This window comes from Sapajus apella, unplaced genomic scaffold (assembly GCF_009761245.1).
Source record: "Sapajus apella isolate SASKATOON/1434 unplaced genomic scaffold, GSC_monkey_1.0 scaffold51, whole genome shotgun sequence".
In the NCBI taxonomy this organism is placed as follows: Eukaryota; Metazoa; Chordata; class Mammalia; order Primates; family Cebidae; genus Sapajus; species Sapajus apella.
In genome coordinates, this window is record NW_022436991.1 from 13,719,826 (window position 1) to 13,738,746 (window position 18,921).

At 50.5% G+C, this 18,921-nt stretch overlaps 1 protein-coding gene across 2 annotated transcripts in view; it reads right to left on the reverse strand.

Moving 5' to 3' along the window:
• Positions 1-18,921, reverse strand: part of GTF3C1 (general transcription factor IIIC subunit 1) — an 87,350-nt gene that overhangs the window by 6,989 nt on the left and 61,440 nt on the right. Inside the window, exons 25-32 of one of the 2 annotated variants that reach the window (XM_032243024.1) lie at positions 17,325-17,467; positions 14,880-14,961; positions 12,933-13,045; positions 10,599-10,661; positions 8,746-8,839; positions 4,079-4,251; positions 2,444-2,731; positions 1,621-1,880 (exon numbers count right to left, since the gene is read on the reverse strand). In XM_032243024.1, coding sequence (XP_032098915.1) covers positions 1,621-1,880; positions 2,444-2,731; positions 4,079-4,251; positions 8,746-8,839; positions 10,599-10,661; positions 12,933-13,045; positions 14,880-14,961; positions 17,325-17,467 — 1,216 coding nt within the window. The remainder of the gene's footprint in view (positions 1-1,620; positions 1,881-2,443; positions 2,732-4,078; positions 4,252-8,745; positions 8,840-10,598; positions 10,662-12,932; positions 13,046-14,879; positions 14,962-17,324; positions 17,468-18,921) is intronic. The other variant, XR_004258215.1, reaches the window with a different exon arrangement.

The following is an 18,921-nucleotide window of genomic DNA, read 5'->3' on the forward strand; positions in this document are numbered from 1 at the left end:
AAGGAGTCATTCCACTTTCAAGTCTTATTTAAGAAATACATTTTGTGGCCAGGCACAGTGGCTCATGCCTGTAATCCCAGCACTTTGGGAGGCTGAGGTGGGTGGATCACCTGAGGTCAGGAGTTCCAGACCAGATGGGCCAACATGGTAAAACATCGTCTCTACTAAAAATACAAAAATTAGCCAGGTGTGGTGGCAGGCGCCTGTAATCCCAGCTACTCGGGAGGCTGAAACAGGAGAAGCAGAAGAATCACTTGAACCTGGGAGGTGGAGGTTGCAGTGAACCAAGATCACACCATTGCACACTGTCTCAAAAAAGAAAAAAAAAAAGAGAAGGAAATACATTTCATAAGGTTATAGCTACTATATGATTTCTCTGATGGATCTGTACAAAGTAAATTGAAAATCTTCCGGAAAAGAGTCACCATTCTATTTTGAGGTGGTCAAAATACCCACATCAACAGGAGTTTGGAAGAAGTTGATTCTCACCCTCATGGATTACTTTGAGGGGTTCACGTCTTTAGTGGAGAAAGTAACTGCAGATGCAGTGAAAATAACAAGAGAACTAGAACTAGGGGCAGAGCCTGAAGAAGGGATGGAATTGCTGCAATCTCAGAATCAAACTTCAACAGATGAGTTGCTTCTTATAGATGAGCAAAAGTGGTTTCTTGAGTTTCTTGATATGGAAACTACTCCTGGTAAAGATGCTGAGAACACTGTTGAAATGGCAACAAAGGATTTAGAATATTATATACACTAGGTAGGGCATGCGTTATGCCTGTTGTCCCAGAACTTTGGGAGGCCATGGCAGGAGGATCCCTTGAGGCCTGAGACCAGCCTGGACAACTGAATGAGGCCCTGTCTCTACAAAATATTTAAAAATTAGCTGGTTATGGAGGCACATACCAAGGTACTACCTAGGAGACTGAGACAGGAAGATGACCTGAGCCCAGGAGCTTGAGGTGACAGTGAGCTATCATCATGCCACTGCGTTCCAGCCTGAGCAACAGAGCAAGAGCCTGTTTCTAAAAAATAGGCTTGGTGTGGTGGCTCATGCCTGTAATCCCAGCACTTTGGGAGGTGGAGGAGGGAAGATCACTTAAGGCCAGGAGTTTGAGGCCAGGCTGGGCAACCTAGCAAGTTCCCATCTCAATCATTTTAAATAAATTAAAAAATAAAGTTTCAAAGATCATCAATAGAACTAAGTGTCAAAACTGGAAGTAAAGGAGGTAAGAGATCATGAATGTGAGTGGAATACTCCTTAGGACCCAAAAGGTTCCTCAGAGTGCATGCTGTAGAGTTACAGAGCTAAGCACCAGGAGACTAGAGCCCAGGCAGTGACAGGGCCGTGCGTGGAGAGTGGGCAGGGCGGGGAGGTGGGAGGGCTCTGCTCTTCCTTGTGAGCCTGCCTGCCTGTCTGCCAGCGCCTGCGGCACAGCTGTGACTAAAAGACAGGCGGTGTTAGTAAGCTCCCGCACAGAGGTGTGGGCGTAGCACAGGCACACCTGAGGTGTGTTTTTCTGCGTGTCCTGGGGCTGCACGCCTGGCCTGGGGAGCCTGATGGTTTAGGTCCCAGCCCAGGCCTCTGGGTCGTTCCCCAGCGCCAGCAGGAGCACTCACCAGCAGGCCTGAGCCGGAAGGGCACAGGGGTGCAGCGGAGCCGGAACTTCATCTGGCAGGAGTTGACCACGATGCTGTCGTTGGGGTTGAGGTTGCGGGTGCTGACGATGCCGGGGGAGTAGTAGCCCCTCATCAGCAGGTAGTTGGTATGGGAGGCCTGGGCGGGCTTCACCTCCATGCTCCGGCGCTTGCCCCCGACGCCTTCGTCCAAGTCTTCATCTTCATCCTCATCGTCTTCTAGGCTGCCGTCCTTCCCCAAGCTAGAAGAAAATTGCCCTGGAAACCTGAGCACAGGCCAGCCAGCTGCTACTGTAGCCTGTCCCCCGCCTCGAGAGGCCTCTGTGGCTGGGCCTCAGCAGTGGCCCCAGCAGCTGTGGCCACCCCAGCATCTGGCTGTGCTTCATTACAAAGCTGGGGTGTATGGCTGCCCCAGATGCATCCCCTTCCCCACCTTCCAGCACATCCCGCTCACCCCTTGTCACATATCCACGTCTCTGTGAGGACTGTTCCTCTTGCCTGTCTCTCAGTCCAGAAAACACCCACTTCCCCGGGAAGCCCCAGTTCCGCTGCCAGGCCCTTGGGACCAATCCTCCCTTCTCCGCCCCTTCCCTGCCCCGCAGTGCTGCATCCTTCTCTTTGGTGGATTCCCATAGCACCCAGGAGGCACCAGCAGAGGATGCCTTGGACTGGACTGTAACCCCCAGTCATTCATCTGCAAAGCCCGTCCTGCAAGCTCCCAGAAGGCACTGCTGACCCCTGCTCGTCTGTCTCGCCAATGCCTAGCACGTGTCCAGATCCGATTTCGTGGATGCCGGGCTCTTACCTTTTGATGACCTCATTCTCCACCATTGAGCTGTCTACCACGATGATCTGCTCCGGGATCCTGACGTCCACGGAAATAAGGCCCAGAGAGAAGAGAGTCAGGACGGCCACACAATTTCCTCCAGGGCCGTCCAATGAAAAGGCCACCATGTCATTGGTGGGCTCGTTATTATCCTGGTCTTTGAAAGAGAAACGATCCGGCTGGTCCAACTTGCCGGCAGCCCGCATTCTGTCCAAAAACTGGAATGACTCCGTGCAGATGGTGCTTGGAAACCGCCATGTAAAAATCCTACAGACAAAAAGGAAGGGCCTGAGGGGTGGCTGTGGGAAGCCTTCATTTGGACAGGCTATGAGCACACCAAATCATTGTGGTGAGAACTAAGTGAAACGCCCCACTTCTCCCCTACAGCTCTCTTTCCCATCCCAAATGAAGGCGCTGCGTTCCCAGCTAGCGGTGTGTGTGTCTCTCTTCCCCACCCACCTGAGCATCTTCCAGGCAGAGTCCTGTCTCATCTGACTCAATGTGGCCTCACCCGGCACTCCAGGAGAGCGCTGGCAGGCTCACCTCACCAGCACTCACTGTACATAGCTGCTGAACTAGAGATGGTGAACATGCTTTCTGTAACAACAGTCTCTGCACAAAGCCAGCCCTGGTCTGACACAAAAAGGAGGGGACACATGTGCCTAAGCTCACTGTCTCCATGCAGTGCCTGATGAGTCACTTCCCTGGCTCTGTCCAGAGAGCAACATGCCACAACCCTGCTACCAGGGTCAGAGGGAGGGACCCAAGGGGCCTTGTTTGCTGAGCACCCCCCTCGGTTCAGACGGGGACATGCAGTCAGAGCAGTGGCTCCGTGACAAATGGCCTTGTTGGACTTGGACATGTATCTTCTGCTGCCAAATCTACTTCCCAGAGGCCTGAGGGTCATTTGGGGTGAGGGTTTAGGGAGGAGAAACTGTCTACCATCACAGGGAAGGGATGGGATCAAAGAGCCGAAAGGAGATTCTTGGTATTGTCTCAGCATCTGACTACAGCCCCATGCTGACTGGAGGGTAGGCAAGGAGAACGGCGTGAAGGGGAAACCATCGAGGTGGCAGCCTGGGAATAGTCTCAGGGGTTTCCTCTGCATGTGGTCAGGAGGCTGATGATGCCATGCCTGCTGCCACAGGAAGCCACACTGCAAGAGCACTTCAGGAGGAGGCCTGTCTGAATGCACCTCTGCACCCCAACCCTGCACCAGCTGCTGGTGCTGCAAATGGGCCTGGAAGGCTTCCTGGGTCTCGGGGCTACGCGTAAGAGGGACTGAGGCTAAGTCCAACCAAGAGGGTGGACTTCCAGCCAGGCCAATTATTAAATGTAAAACTGATTTCACACCACTTGATGAGAGAAACAAAAATAAACTACCTGCAAAAATGGCAACGCCACCAACACAAAGATACTGCCAGCGGCCAACTTATCCCCACACCAGAAAGGAAGAGAGGGGCTGGAGGAAACCCCAGCCTGCATCTTGCGCACGAGGCTTTGGGGGGGTCCTGGCTCCTACACACTCTCATGGCCCTGGATGTTTCCTTGGTTTCTCTTTACAGACAGGGCGTGGCTCAACCTGAGTACCCAGGGCTTCTGACAGGCACTCACCTGTAGTAGGTCTGGGACAGCTGGTAGGACATTGGCACAAAGGGCAGGGCCCGGTTCTTCTTGGGGCCCAGCATGTGGTTGACCCGGCGCCGGTTGACCAAGCTTCTTTTCTGGCACTCCATGAAGGCCTTCACGAGAACGTGGTCCTTGTACTCCCGATAGAGGCGGAAAGTCTGCAACACAGCGTGGCAAGGGTGAGTAGGTTCTCCAGTCAGCCAGGGAGAGGGCCGGGGTATGTGGATGCAGAGGCTGTGACTGATGCTTTACAGAGGAAGTGACAGACTGGGGGAGGCTGGCGTGTGTGTGTGTTAGTGTGTATGTGTATGGGGGGAGCTGAGGAAGTCTGCAATCCCAGGTCAGTCTGCAATCATCACGTCACACTTCCACAGACCACAAAGGACAGGGAACTGACGAGACCGGGTTTATTCACTCCAAAACCGATTTCTTTTGGATACGAAGACAGAGGAATAAGCACAGAATCATCTGGTCGACCACTCTGTCCCTTGGCCTCCCACCCAGCCATCGGTACGTCGGGTTGGCCCTACCTTCCAGTGCATCGGGTTCGTACCACCTGCCCTGGCCCATCTAGTCCACGCCACCGCTGTTTCTCGCCATCGTTCCCAGATGACTGGTCTCCCTCCTTCCGCATGTCACCTCCCGATAACCCCTGACCATTCTCCACAGCAGCCAAAATCACCCTTCAATGCCTAAATCTGACAACACATTCCTGCCCTGCCTGAAACCCCCCTCTGCAGATGCGACAACAACTGGTCCTTTCTGAGGACCGGGAGCTAGTGGGGCCCGCCTGCCTGCCACTCTGGCCTCACCTCCTCCAACACCACCCCTTGCTCACTGCCCTCCAGCCTCCTGGGCCTTCTTACAGGTCTTGAAAAAGTCTAGGCATCCTACCTCGGGGCCTTCGCCCTGCCACTCCCCTAAATCGCTGCAGGGCTGATTCCTCAACATTCAAGTCTCAGGCCAAATATTTCCCCTGAAATAACAAATTCTTCTCCATTCTCCTCTGTGGTCAACTGCCTTGTATTATCCTGTTTTATTTTCTCCATAGCAGCTACCTGAAATGATCTCATCTGCTTACTCCTTGTTTAGAAGTCCCAGGAGAACATAGATTCAATTTTTTTTTTTTTTTTTTTTTTTTTGAGCCAGGGTCTCACTTTGTTGCCCAGGCTGGAGTACAGTGGCACCATCAGAGCCCACTGCAGCCTTGACCTCCTGGCTCAAACGATCCTCCTGCCTCAGCCTCCTGGGTAGCTGGGACTACAGGCACTATGTTTGATTAATTTTTATATTTTTTGTAGAGATGGGGTTTTGCCATGTTGCCCAGGCTGGTCTCGAACTCCTGGCCTCAGATGATCATCCCACCTCAGCCTCCCAAAGTGCTGAGATTACAGGCGTGAGCCGCCACGCCTGGCCTTGATTCAACTCTTGCTGCTGCCACCCAGTGCCTAGGCAGAAGGAAGGAGGTGCCTCTGCTGGACATGCTATGGTGGCTTCATGGCTCAGCCTGCTAAGTCTCATGGACCTAGGCCCCGCCTAGTGGAAGAGCAGCTCAAAGGACTGTGCGGTCAGCAGAGTCTCTATTCCTCCAAGCTTCTGAAAATGACAAGCAACCAGCTGTTCCTGGGTATCCAGCATCTGCCAGCCTCTGAAAGAGCTCCTACAGGACTGTCTCCTCAAAAGCACCGGCCAAAAAAAAACCCTCTCATGGTCTAAGGATTTTAGGTGCTGCCCCAGGACCCTGAGTGCCACAGGAGGCTGAGACACATGGACTTTAAGTGGTTCTCCGAGGTCACACTGCCAGGCAGGGGTGGATCTGAGGAGAGAAGAGCAACCTCACCACTGCACCTTCCTTTCAGCGGAGGGACACAAGAGGACCGGAGACCAGCATGGTGGTCAGCTGGGGCTCTGGGGCAGCACTCAGGTGTTCCCCAGAGCTTGTCTGACTGAAGCCTGTGCAACTCTGCTTCCTCTAGACAGCAGCCGTGCATCAGTCCTGGACATGCAGACCATTAGGCCTTATGGGGAAACACTTTCCAAGTGGTGGACAGCAGAAGCTGGGAGAGGCCAACACAGCATCATCCTTCCCCAGAGCCCTGGAGAGAAGCTGCAGCTCACTCCTTGTGACAAGCCTTCTGTGACTTTGCTCTTCTCTTCCATTTGAATGTAATTAGTGAATGGGTGTATTCTCATACAATGGGATAGGAGTGGTCAGGCCCTGTGTGGGGAGTTGAGGGGTATGGTTTACCCACTCACATTTCCAAGAGGCTGGGCTGTCACAGGCACAGTGAACCCATCTGTGGCCTTCCACTGGCTTCCCAGAACCTTGAGCTCCTCAGGGGCCTCGTGGGGTCCCCTATGGGGCTCTGACATTGCTATTGGCCTTCCAGTCCTCACTCAAGAGCCACTGAAGAAGTCACTAAAGAAGTGTCCTGCTTCCTGCTGGGGGAGGAAGGCCGCGCGGGCCAGGTGGTCTTTCTTAGGTGACTTTCCATGCCCCTGGGGGTTGAGGCAGAGTAACTAGGCCTTCGGTACTATACAACAGAGCCCAGATGCCACCTGAGATAGAACTGGAGGAGGAAAAAGCAGTGGGATAATGCTGGGGACAGGCCTGGCTAGAAGGCAGGGGGCCTGGCTTTTGCCATGGGGCTGGGCTTTCTAGTTTGGAGGTGGGGTAGGGTGAAAAAGATCCCCAAAGTCCCCTCCAGCTCTGAGCCACTAATGAGCAGAAGAGCTGGAAGGCCCACCCCAAAGCCAGAGGTCAGAAATTTGGACTCCTATATGCGATGTTGGAAGTTAATTTGAAAACAAAGTTGTTTTTTACCTTTTAAACAAGTGTGAGACCAACAAAATTCGGTCTGTGGACTGTTTATTTGGAACTTCTACCCTACAGTATGTATGATTTTCTCTGCAAGTTCAGGCTCAGACAGAACTTTGCTTTCTTCATCTACAAAATGCTGGGGTGGCAGAGGGGTGCATGGCACTGATACTAGTCTTCCACTCCAAAATGTGTACCCTTGGCTGGATGTGTAAAACAGGCACGAGGAAATAAAACACAGGGCTCAAAGGAGGCACGGCAAGCATGTGGAAGACATTCCTTGGGCCCCTCTGATGGTCCCACATGTCCCTGCAGGAGGCACAGAGACCCTCCAGGTGATAACTGAAACAGGAGAGATCACATGCACACTCAGTCTTGGGTGTGGTGAGGCCTGGCCACAGCTAATACTAGGGCCAGTGTGCTGCTCTGAAGCAGGGCATTTTCCTGAACCAGCTCCATTTCCCCCAGTCCTCCCTGCCCCACTGTGGCCAAAGTAACGAGCACGCGCCTGGGAACGCAACAAGCACGTGTGGTCCCCGGCAGGGTTGACACCACTGTTTCTGCAAGGCTGGCCTATGGGCCCCTTCAGGACTGGGGGTGGTGGCATACTCTTGTCAGGGCCCTACTCTGCTGCTCCTAACTGGAGTCTCTGAGGGTGGGGCTTGGGCTCCAAATGTTAAAAGATCTCTCTGTGGATTCCTAGGCCATCGGGTCCTCACCCATCCAAACTCATCAGTGGGACTAGAAAAGTCCTTTGTTTTCTTATTTTTTTTTCCCCTCATATTCCCAATCAGGTAGACTTGTTAACGTAGCCAGGAGCAGATTTTTAGGCTTACAGATGAAATGCAAAATGAATGGGTCCTTGTTAGAATTCACTTTTGCGATGACTTGGGGGAGAACGAGGCCCTGGGTGGCACTGGCTGGGGTCCCTCAGCACCTCTCTGTTGGGGTCCTGGGTGATGACTGAGCTGTGTGGTCTCAGGCATATGATTTAACTTCTCTGAACCTCAAGTGTCCACATTTGTAAAAGAGTAGTAAGAGCACTGACTCCCTAGGCTCCACCAGGGGTGGGATGCCATTTCCCTTCCTCACTCTCACCTTCCTTCAGCCGCACTACAGCAGCCGCGCGGACCTGTGTCCTCGGGAGACAGACGACTCACTGCCCACAGAAAAGGCAGCTTTCCCACCCAGTGACCTCCCAATGACCAGAATATCTTGGCATTCGTAAGTGATGATTTGAAAAACTATGCTGTAGAGCTCAATTACTTTCTCAGTTCTTTTGCCATGCCTCATTTCCTCTCCTGCTTCATTTTTTGTCTTAAACATTAGACTTAACAACCTCAGCTCTGGGTGGGATTGTGGAGGTCACTGGATCCCATCCCCATGCTTTAAAGACTAAAGAGAGAGATGAGGAGAAGCTGGCCAAGGGTTGCAAAGCTTCAGTTCTATGAGATGCTGAGCCCTGGAGGCTCACAGCGTGGTAATGACAGGTGACAGTCTGATGCTGTACACCTGAAATGTGCCAGGAGGAGAGATTGCAAGGTGCTATGCTGGGTGATGGATGTGCTAATCAGCTTGATTGTGGCGATTATTCTGCAATGTATACATTTATCAAATCCTCTAGTTTGATATGCCATAAATATACACAATAAATACAAAGAAATAAAAATAAAAACAATGATAAAAAAATAAAGTCGAAAGACATGTGGGCTGGCATGTTGGGGGAATCAGCCCCTGATAGCCCACGGTGGAGACCAGCAGGGGCCAGTGCCTCATGAGCCCGGCCTGGGAAGGGCCCACATCCCCACCGTGCTGCCGAGCAGCCGGTACCCACCTGGAATGACTGGTAGGACTTCATCTGACTGTCCGAGAGGGCCAGCGTGCTCTGGATCAGGTTCTGGAGCACCAGAAAGTGGATGTCATCCACACTGAAAGAGAGGGGAAGGCAGGGCACCATGAGGCCACAAGCACTGCTCGTGTTGGGCGGATGCAATTCTCAGGGAAGAAAACTTGAATCTCACAAAAGGGACACAAACGCTGAAATTATTCACAAAAGAAAACACAAGTGATGGTTTCTAGGCTTTACTAACAGGTCACTATTTGCAGGAGAAAAGTTTCTATTTAGTGGATAAGGGGTGACCTACCCGGAACGGGTTTACATGAGAACTAACAAATGTGGTTAGTACTTCTCATTTCTTTCTCTCTAATTCCAAACAAGTTTTTCTCCAAAGAAAAAAGGTTTCTCACTGAAATACAGAGCTAAAATCAAAGTGACTGTTGATTATCCAAGATGGAAAAACAAAACCTGAGCTTTTGGAACCAAGTTTTGCTTGGAAAGCTCATGGGTTGGAAGTTTAAATCCTTTCCTTGACCTACCTTAAGGCTTGGCCAGTGATACTTCAGGCCAGGGGGTCAGGAACTTTTCCTCTAAAGGGTCTGATAATACATGTTTTAGTCGTGGTGGGCTCTATGGAATCTGTTGCAACTAGAGCTGACCCTTCTGCAATGTGGTCTCAACTGTGCAGATTCCAGTTACACATGGACTTTCTTTCACCTCTGCCACCCTGGAAACAGCAAGACCAACCCCTTCTCTTCCTGTCCCTTCAGTCTACTCAAAATAAAGACGACAAGGAAGACCTTTAAGATGATCTACTTCCACTCAGTGAAGAGTAATTAGATTTTCTCTTCCTTATTTTTTTTTTTTTTTGAGAGAATTTCGCTCAAGTCACCCAGGCTGGAGTGCAATGGCATGATCTCAGCTCACGGCAACCTCTGCCTCCCAGGATCAAGCGATTCTCCTGCCTCAGCTTCCTGACCAGCTGAGATTACAGGTGCCCACTACGCCCGGCTAATTTTTGTAGGCGGGGGTTTGACCATGTTGGCCAGGTTGGTCTCAAACTCCTGACCTCAGATGATCCGCCCACTACAGCCTCCCAAAGTGTTGGGATTACAGGTGTGAGCTACCGTGTCTGGCCCTTTATTTTTTCAAGTTTCTTTTCTCTAGCTTATTTTATTGTAAAGTATATAGAGAGTACAGTATATAGTACACATAACATACAAAGTATGTATTAATCAACTGTTCTTTATTGATAAGATTTTTGGTCAATAGGAGGCTATCAGTGGTTAGGTTCTAGGGAGTCAGAAGTTCTATGTGGGGCCAGGCATGGTGGCTTTACATCTGTTTATTAATCAACTGTTATTGATAAGGCTTCTGGTCAACAGTAGGCTATCAGTGGTTAGGCTTTAGGGAGTTAAAAGTTATACATAGGGCCAGGAGTGGTGGCTTACACCTGTAATCCCAGCACTTTGAGAGGCCGAGGTGGGTAGATCACTTGAGGTTAGGAGTTCAAGACCAGCCTGGCCCCACTGCACTCCAGCCTGGGTGACAGAAAGAGACTCTGTCTCAGAAGGAAAAAAAAAAGTTCTATGTGGATTTTTGACTGTACGGGGTGTTGGCGTCCTCTAACCCCTAACTTGTTCAAAGGTCAACTGTATTCACCTCTGATATTCTCACATAAAAGTAATGTAGACAACGTATAGAATGGGCATGGCTGTGTGCCAATAAAACTCTTAACACAAACAGGTGGTGGGCTGGATCTGGCCCTAGAGGAACAGGCCCAGAGCAATAGGTTGTCAACCACCAAGTTAAGTAGCTGAGGAAAAGTGACTCTATATACCAGTACTTGCCTGTTAAGTTCATCCTCTTTCCTGGTTTGATCCTTTTCATCCCCAATTGCCAAAACTCGGTACCTGCAAAAGAAACGTAAGAGCGTGTCAATGAAACAAAGCAGCTCCTCACTTGCCAAGCGGATGCTGGTTCAAGATGGCCATTTATTGGCTCGGGTGTTGGGAGCGGGGGAAATGTTAACCGCACCAAAAGTCAAGCGCTGTGCATGTGAATTAAAACAAGAATATACCCCGTTCTGCCTGTTATAAAAAGGAGGGCTGAGAGAATGTGAAATGTTCACTTACTGACAATTATGTGGCAACATGAAAAATGTGAATTGGCAAAGATCTACTGTTGTTAAAGAAACAGAATTCAAAACTGTGAGTGTGTTAGAATATAAAAACAAACAAACAACAGCAAAAACAAGCACAAGGAAGAAGCCGGGAAGAAAATGTCCCGGAAATAATCTAAAAAAGTCATTCTCGTAGAATTAGGAAAAAGGTGGTTTCCGGAGGCTGGGAGGTGGAAGGGAAGGAATGAAGAAAGGAGAGATGCTGAGCAAAGGTTGTAAAGTTACAGTTAGACCAGAGGAATCAGTGTTAATGATCTAAAACTGCACGCTGACCACAGTTACATATTTTGAAATTACTAAAATAATAGATTTTTAACATTCTTACTGCCAAAAGAAGTTGGTGAGATGACAGATATGTTGGTTAACTTGATTTTGTCTTTCCTCAGTGGACACATGTATCAAAACATCACACTGTACCCCATAAATATACAAAATTATTATTCATCAATTAAAGAAATATGAAAATCCCCAAAGAGTAGCCATATTAGGTGCTGGAATTACAAGCTATTTCCCCATTTCCTTTTTGAGCTTCAGGTAATATCATTTTACTGTATTTATACCAAACAAGTAAATTAAAGAATAAATCATAGAACTGACTTTTATAAAATATGGTAAATTGGCCATTTGTAGGATATTTCTTTGGTTTCTACCAAACTAAGGGAAAAATTAATTTTGATTGCAATAGTAAATCCCTCTTATAATTTAGTGCCAAGAAAAAGAAACTTTTCAGAAACATGTGAAAATAACCTCTGCTTCCTGGGGTTCAAGTGATTCTCCTGCCTCAGCCTCCCAAGTAGCTGGGATTACAGGTGTGTGGCAAATTTTTGTATTTGTAGTAGAGATGGGGTTTCACCATGTTAGCCAGGCTGGACTTGAATTGCTGACCTCAGGTGATCGCCTGCCTCAGCCTCCCAAAGTGCTGGGATTACAGGCATAAGCCCCTGCGCCTGGCTTGGAACCATTTTCTATTTTGCCCTGCCTGCCAGAATGCTCAGGATCACAATCAGTATTAAACTGTTACACTTGCAACTTTTTCTTCTCTCTAAATGGTTCTCGGGCTCTCCTTAAAATATCTGTCTTGTTTTATGATTGAAAGTTGCCCCATAACTTTACAAAAAATATGTGGAGATACATATTACAAATCAGTAAAAAATTACGAATTTTTACTAATTTTGTTACAAGATGTAAACGGACCATTGGATTGACTTTAAACCATGTCATTTGGGAATTCTGGGGAACAGTTTACTGCAAAACAAAAACAAAACCAGAAAGTAGGTAAACAATTTCAGCTCTGAAAACGAGTACAAACTGCTCTTCAGGCATCGCAGTACAGTAGGCGCAACAGACGTTACATCTGTAGAGTGAATGAAGGAATGAGGTCCTCAAGTGAAATGCTGACAGCAAGGGTGGAGGTTATCAGTTCACAGGCAGAACTGATGAACGCCATCATTTTACAGGGAGAGATTCAGAAACACAGTGGCTTGAGGGACTTTTTGGGTGAGGATGGTAGTGAGAAGGGGTCTACATTTGGATGATGCCGAGGAAACAGGCCTGGTTCACAGAACTTAAGATTTTACAATTGTATAGTGTTCTGTGTTCACACCCAAGAATGTGCTTCCAGATGCCACGTGGTTCCAGACCCTCCTACATTCAAATCCAGGCCCTGGTGCTTACAAGCCCTGGTGCTTACAAGACCTTGGGCACATTACTTACACAGGAGTTTGCTCATAGGTAGAGTAAGCAAACTCAGCAAAAAGGACACCAACCAGACAAGGAAGCCTGAAGGACTCAGTGGGAGAATGAATATAAGTGCCCAGCAGGGTGCTAGGTCCCAGTTTGTCTTCAAGTCACCCATGAGAGGAGAGACAGCAGGGCCACTGCAAGGCCAAACGCAGCCAGGCAGGCACCGTGCACTTCCTGGACCTGCTGATAAAGGAGACAGGGCTGGCCTTCTCCTCTTGCCCTGTGAGGGCCACACAGAGCCATCCCAGAAGTAGCTTACCTGGCAAATAGCTCCTGGAGTGTGTCTGGGATTTCAAGGTTAGAATTCCTCAGGGCTGAACTGAACTTCTCTTTAAGCTTCTCCACAAATTCTTTAAACTCGTTGGCACAAACCTTTCAACATGAGAGCATGAGAGGTTAAGCCCTTACTCTTCCTAGAGGGAGGTTTTGCTAAGATGCACCAAGAACAACTTGTAACAAACTCCTGCACCAGTTAGGTCCAAGAACCACTGACCAGGCTGCCTCCCTTGGTCACCTGTCATCTGAGAAGCTTGGTCTCTAAAGGAGGCAACAGACCCTCACCATTACACTCAGGAAACTGGGGTGCCTGGTGCCAACTAACCCACCAACAGCCTCACACCTGCATCGCCGGCACTCTCCCAAGCCCCCAGTGAGAAGACTCAAACATGCCCCACACAATGCTCCCCTTGCAGCCTCCCTCCTCCCAGGCCTGGTGCTCCCTGTTTCACCCATGTAATCAGCCTCCTTCCTCTGCTCCAGCCTCACACTCCACTGGTGGCCCCCAAATGAATTCCCTCCTCTATATGCGCACTGCAGTCATCTCAGTCCAGACCCAGATCTGAGGAGCAAGCTGGATATGTCACCTGGGGTACAAAGCGACAGGGTATGCTCTCACTCCTCCCTGGCCTGGTGGCTGTGCAGGACACGGCTCCTGCTGCGTCTGGCTGCTGTCCTGATGCTGCACCCACCAGCCCGCGCTCCTTCTCCCCTCACTGTCGCTGCCCCAGCTGCCGTTGTTTCCAGTCTCGCCCAGTGCTCACACCTTTGCCAAGCCCACTGGCAGACACCAGGAGTCTGTGGGTCACCTATTCCATTCTTCCCCACGCTTTCTGATTAGCCAGCCTCAACTGGCTGTGGGGAGGGGGGATGCCCAGTCTCCTCGGATATACCAGGACAGTCTAAGCCACTCATGGCAGCCTGGGTCCCCTGTGCTGTGTCCCACTGTTTCCCAGCCACGTGGCCCAGGTCTGCCGGGGCTCCTGGGAAAAGCTGCCTGGTGATATAAGGGCCACATGGGTCTATTGCAGCCCCTCTTCCTGCTCTGGGATTCTGTTGTGAGGACCTGAACTCTCATAGTCAACACTTGCAACCAGGAAGTGACTGGCACAGGATGGAAAGCTGACCGCTGCTGGAGGGGACTGTGGCGGCATGCGCCTGGGAGTCTGATGACAGCTCTGCTCCCCTGCACCAGCCCAGGACTGCCTTCCCTCAGCTGCTAGGCGTTTGGGGAAAAAAAAAGCATATACTCCTATTAGGTTAGGTTTTTCTGTCACTTCCATCCAAATGCATTGCTGAGCCTCCTCCCCCAACCTCTGCGGGCCTGTACCTTCCTCTTCCAGGAGCTGACTGCACTGGCCTGCAATGGCCATGGACTTCTCTGTCTGTCCCACTCGCCTGTGGCTTCCTTAGGGAAAGGGCTGCCTCTCCTCGTCCACTGGCCTTGCCTGGCACAAGTCCTACCACACATGCTGTAGAGTCCAGGGTGTACACAAAAACCAGAGGTGAGCAGCCTCTGGGCTAAAGGGCAGGAGCCTGGTCAGCAGACGGCTTCCTTCCTTGTCAGCCACTGCCCTGGCCTATCTGGACAGAAAATTCAGAAAGAAAACACACACCCTGTCTGCAAACTTTCTAGGAAGCCTGTAATTTCTGAAGAGATGTTCTATTTTCTTAACAAAACAGGCCCAAGGCACAACAGCCCTTCAAAGTGGCATGTCAGATTCTAATCATCTTTAAAAATGGGTGCTTGAAGCTAGATCGAGTGAAGTCCAAAGTCAGAGAGCTGACTAGGCGATTTCCCAAGTAAGAAGAAAAAAAGAATCCACGTTTCTAAGGCTGGCAGGGGCCCTGTGGGACGAGAGGAGGTGACTAAAGCCTAGATGCCCCCATCTCCCAAGCAGGCTGAACCCTACACTCACACGGGGCCTACCTTTGGATCTTCATAGTCACCTCTTCGATTCATGAAATCTCCAACGAGCGCTTTATCCTGATACACCTCGGCCAGGCACACCCTGCAGGAAGAGGGGACAAAGCTGGAGTCTGGAGCTGCAAGGATGCCCGCATTCGGAATCATGAGAGTTCCATTCCCACGTTTCTGGCCTTGGCTGACCGTGAAGCGTGAGTTACTTATATGCCTGTTGCACGACTGCAGCTTTTACTAGTGAAGGATCTGGGGTCAGCCAAGCCTGACCACAGTCATGTCTGTCTGCACTTCACACTTGCCTTCTCTGAACTTCCGTCCTCCATGGGTAACTGAGAACACTGAGTTCCACCTGCCGCTTGCAGGATTTTGGCCAGGACCATATGGGCTGATCCACGTGAAAGTGTATCATACATTTAAAAACATCAAACAGGCTTTGGAGTTTATTATTCTAAGCTCTCTCATCTACTGCAAAGCAGGAGGTGTGTCCACTCACATCTCCATGGTGGAAGGAGAGCCTGACTTGCCCAAAAGAAAATGAAGGGGAAGGTGACCAGCATTTGCTGGGCTCCTGCCCGCCAAGCACGGCTGCCTTCCTAAAGAGCTTGCCAGGTAGAGACTCATTTCATTTACAGCCTGGTAAGGTAAGGGGACTCCTTGAGGTCACACACACAAGGGCAGGACAGGAGGACAGATATGGCTATTATCGGTACTCTCAGCCTGGTCAGAGGTGAGGAGTGCCTCCGTGCGGATAAACCCTGTCCTAGGTCCCACAGCACTGGAACTGGCAGTGGGGACTGCCCCTTGGCCTGCTCACTCCAGAGTCCCTCCTGTTCCACTTTTCAGTAGGAACATTCAGCAGCTGGAAAGCCTAAGTTGCAGACCACACTTCACTGCCAACTCAGTCATCCCGGCCAGCTCACATCCTCTCTCTGGGCCTGTTTCTATTTCTGATATAGGAGTTTGGACCGGGCGATAAGAGCCCTTTCAAATGGAAAGTCTAAGATTCTATGCATAGAGGAAAGTGGTGTCACCCCTCCATAACCAATTCAGTGGCTCTCAACTGGGACGATTTTCCCCGTAGGGGCATCGGAGACACTTTTGGTTGTCACGATGGCAAGGGGACGTGTCACTGGCCTCTAGTGGATAGAGACCAAGGATGCTGTTAGCATCCTACAATGTACAGGCCAGCCCCTACAAAAACACGGAATCATCCACAGCGTCACAGAGTGCTGAGAAACTCTGTCTAGAGGCGAGCTTCCTCTGCAGTCCAGGTAGCCTGTGGCCTGGCATCAACTTGCAGCCGAGCCCTCTGGCTGACTTGTGGCATGAACCACCAGCTGGTGGAGGCGGCTCTTCTCAATGCTGTCAGGCCTCCCTCCGGCCCCACCCACTCTCATGCTGGCTGCAACACTTGGGCTCCTCCCTGCAACACTCGGAGGCTTTTTGGTCCTCCCTACTCAAGCCTTCCTGTGAAAGGAGTTGCAGGAGGAATCTGGTGGGACTGACAGTGGCTTTACGGCCTTGGCTCTGAGAACAGATGGTGGGGCAGTCTCACTGGCAACAGACAAACCATGGGTGGCTGCTTTGTGGCTCCCAGGCAGCTGCCATCCCCACACATCTCATGGCTGGAGATGCTTAGGGAACACCCAGCTCTCATTCAGCTCTGCTAACAACATGGCAGAGGGCATCCTGTCCAATAAGCCCAGGGCCTGCCTAGCTTGCTGCTGGAGGGCGCCACCAATCAGAGCTCTCAGGAGCTGCTCTGCGGGCTGACAACAGCAGGAAAAGCCAGCTTCTGCCTCCACCACCTGCTAGGCACGTGGTATTCAGCGAGTCAGCCTATCTAGTCTCTGTTTCTTCATCCAAAAAAGGGTTAACAGCACTTACTTTTCGAGGCCGCTCTAAGGTCCAAACAACACCCTGCATGGGAAAGAACCCACAATGATGCCTGGCCCTCAAAAACTCAAGGTCCATCACCCCACCAGACTCCAACACTTGGACAGCCCATCGGACACCTTGGTGCGCTCCAGCTGTGCTTCCTGCCAGACTCTTAAGCAAATGGGATGAAGGGAGAGTAAAGAATGAACTAGGCCGGGCGCGGTGGCTCAAGCCTGTAATCCCAGCACTTTGGGAGGCCGAGGTGGGTGGATCACGAGGTCAAGAGATCGAGACCATCCTGGTCAACACAGTGAAACCCCGTCTCTACTAAAAATACAAAAACATTAGCTGGGCATGGTGGCGCGTGCCTGTAATCCCAGCTACTGAGGAGGTTGAGGCAGGAGAATTGCCCGAACCCAGGAGGCGGAGGTTGCGGTGAGCTGAGATTGCGCCATTGCACTCCAGCCTGGGTAACAAGAGTGAAACTCCGTCTCAAAAAAAAAAAAAAAAAGAATGAACTAGAAGTGTTGAGGTAACCATGTCCCAGAAAGATCGGGCTTCATTGAGGCTTACTTGTAGTTCAGGTAGGCCTGTGGGTTTTTGACTATGTAGCGAGCTCTTCGTCCGACGGAATGAGATGTTTTATCCAAAGACTCTTCAAACGTGGCATGCAAAATGTCCCGTACCACCTGCCAGGTGACAAATGGGCCCTTCACCTGGATCAAATGCAGAGTCAAAAAAAAGTCAGTATCCTCAGAGCCCACATCATGAGGCATTACAGTAAAAAAGTAGAAAAAATGTGTTTTGTGCAGCCTTCTTCCTCAGAGAATCCCCACAACTGTCACCTCACAGTGACATTTACTGAGCCCACCATGTGGCGGACACAGGGAGATTCTGGCCTCAGTGTACTCTGGCAGGAAAGAGTATATTCTGTCAAGTGCCATGTGTGACAGAGGTGCCCAGAGGGGCGGGGGATATGCCTGGAAGGGCGCTGGATTGGGGCACATCATGGGATGTAAAGTGTGTTTAGTTAGAGGTCTTAGTGTCCTAACTACACATCCTGTGTGCTCAGAAACGTTCTGTCTGTTGTGCTGGTATGTTACGCTACTAGAAACAGAACGTACAAAATTAGCAGACCCAGGAGAACGTCTCGGTCAGTAACACAGGAAGGCAAGGCTGGCATTAGGAAGCAGCTTGATGACAAGATTATTTTCTCACATCCCCAAGAACAAGGTGACGCAGGAAGACTGTAAACTCTGGTGAGTGGCGTGGAGAGTTCACCAACACTGACCTATGCAGGACCTCCTGCCTCTGCCAGCTGTACCAGGGCTCAGCAGAGGGAGGGAAACCTCCCCTATCAGCTCTGCAATGACAAAGCCGCTGCAGATGCAGGGAACAGAAATAAGGGATGGCAACACGTCACCTTTCAGGTTCTTCCTTGGAAAAGAGGTTGGGTTGGAATTCAGGAGAGGACTGAGGGATGAGAGAACAGGGGACAGGCGGTCAAGACAAGGGACCTACTAGTTTGCAGGCAAGGAGCACCCAGGCACAGGGCCCCAGCTGGGTTTCTCCTGCCTGGCCTGGCTGAGACCTGGCACTACTGCCTGGAAGGGGCCTTGGACTGGACTAGCAGAGCTCTTTCTCCTGGAAGGCAAATAAGAGGTCTCTCTGCCCTGAGGACCAGCCACACCAGTGGGGCCAAGAGGTACCAGAAGTGACAGAAACAGCATGAGAAGTATCCATCAAGAACAGACACAGGGTAATTACATCCAATTGCCAGATCATTCCAGAGGTGATGGGCAGTTACAGGAAGCTTTTCTGGCAATGAAGTTCGGAGGAATGGAGCAGGACAGGGTTAGACTCCTGGTGAGGAGAGAGAAAGAACAGCTCTGAACTAGTTTGCCTGTAACTAGGCAAACATTTATATGTATCCGACTGAAAGCTAAAAAGAAATGTACAAAAACAGAGTGGTATTAATTTGTAGGATTAGCTGTGCACGGCAGGGTGCGCCTGTAGTCCCAGGACTATGAGAGGCTGAGGTGGGAGGACCACTTGAGGCCAGGAGGTCGAGGATGCAGTGAGCTGTGATCGTGCCACTGCACTCCAGACTGGGTGAAAGAGAGAGCCTCCATCTCTCTAAAAAAGAAAATGTGTAGGATTCTGGGCAATC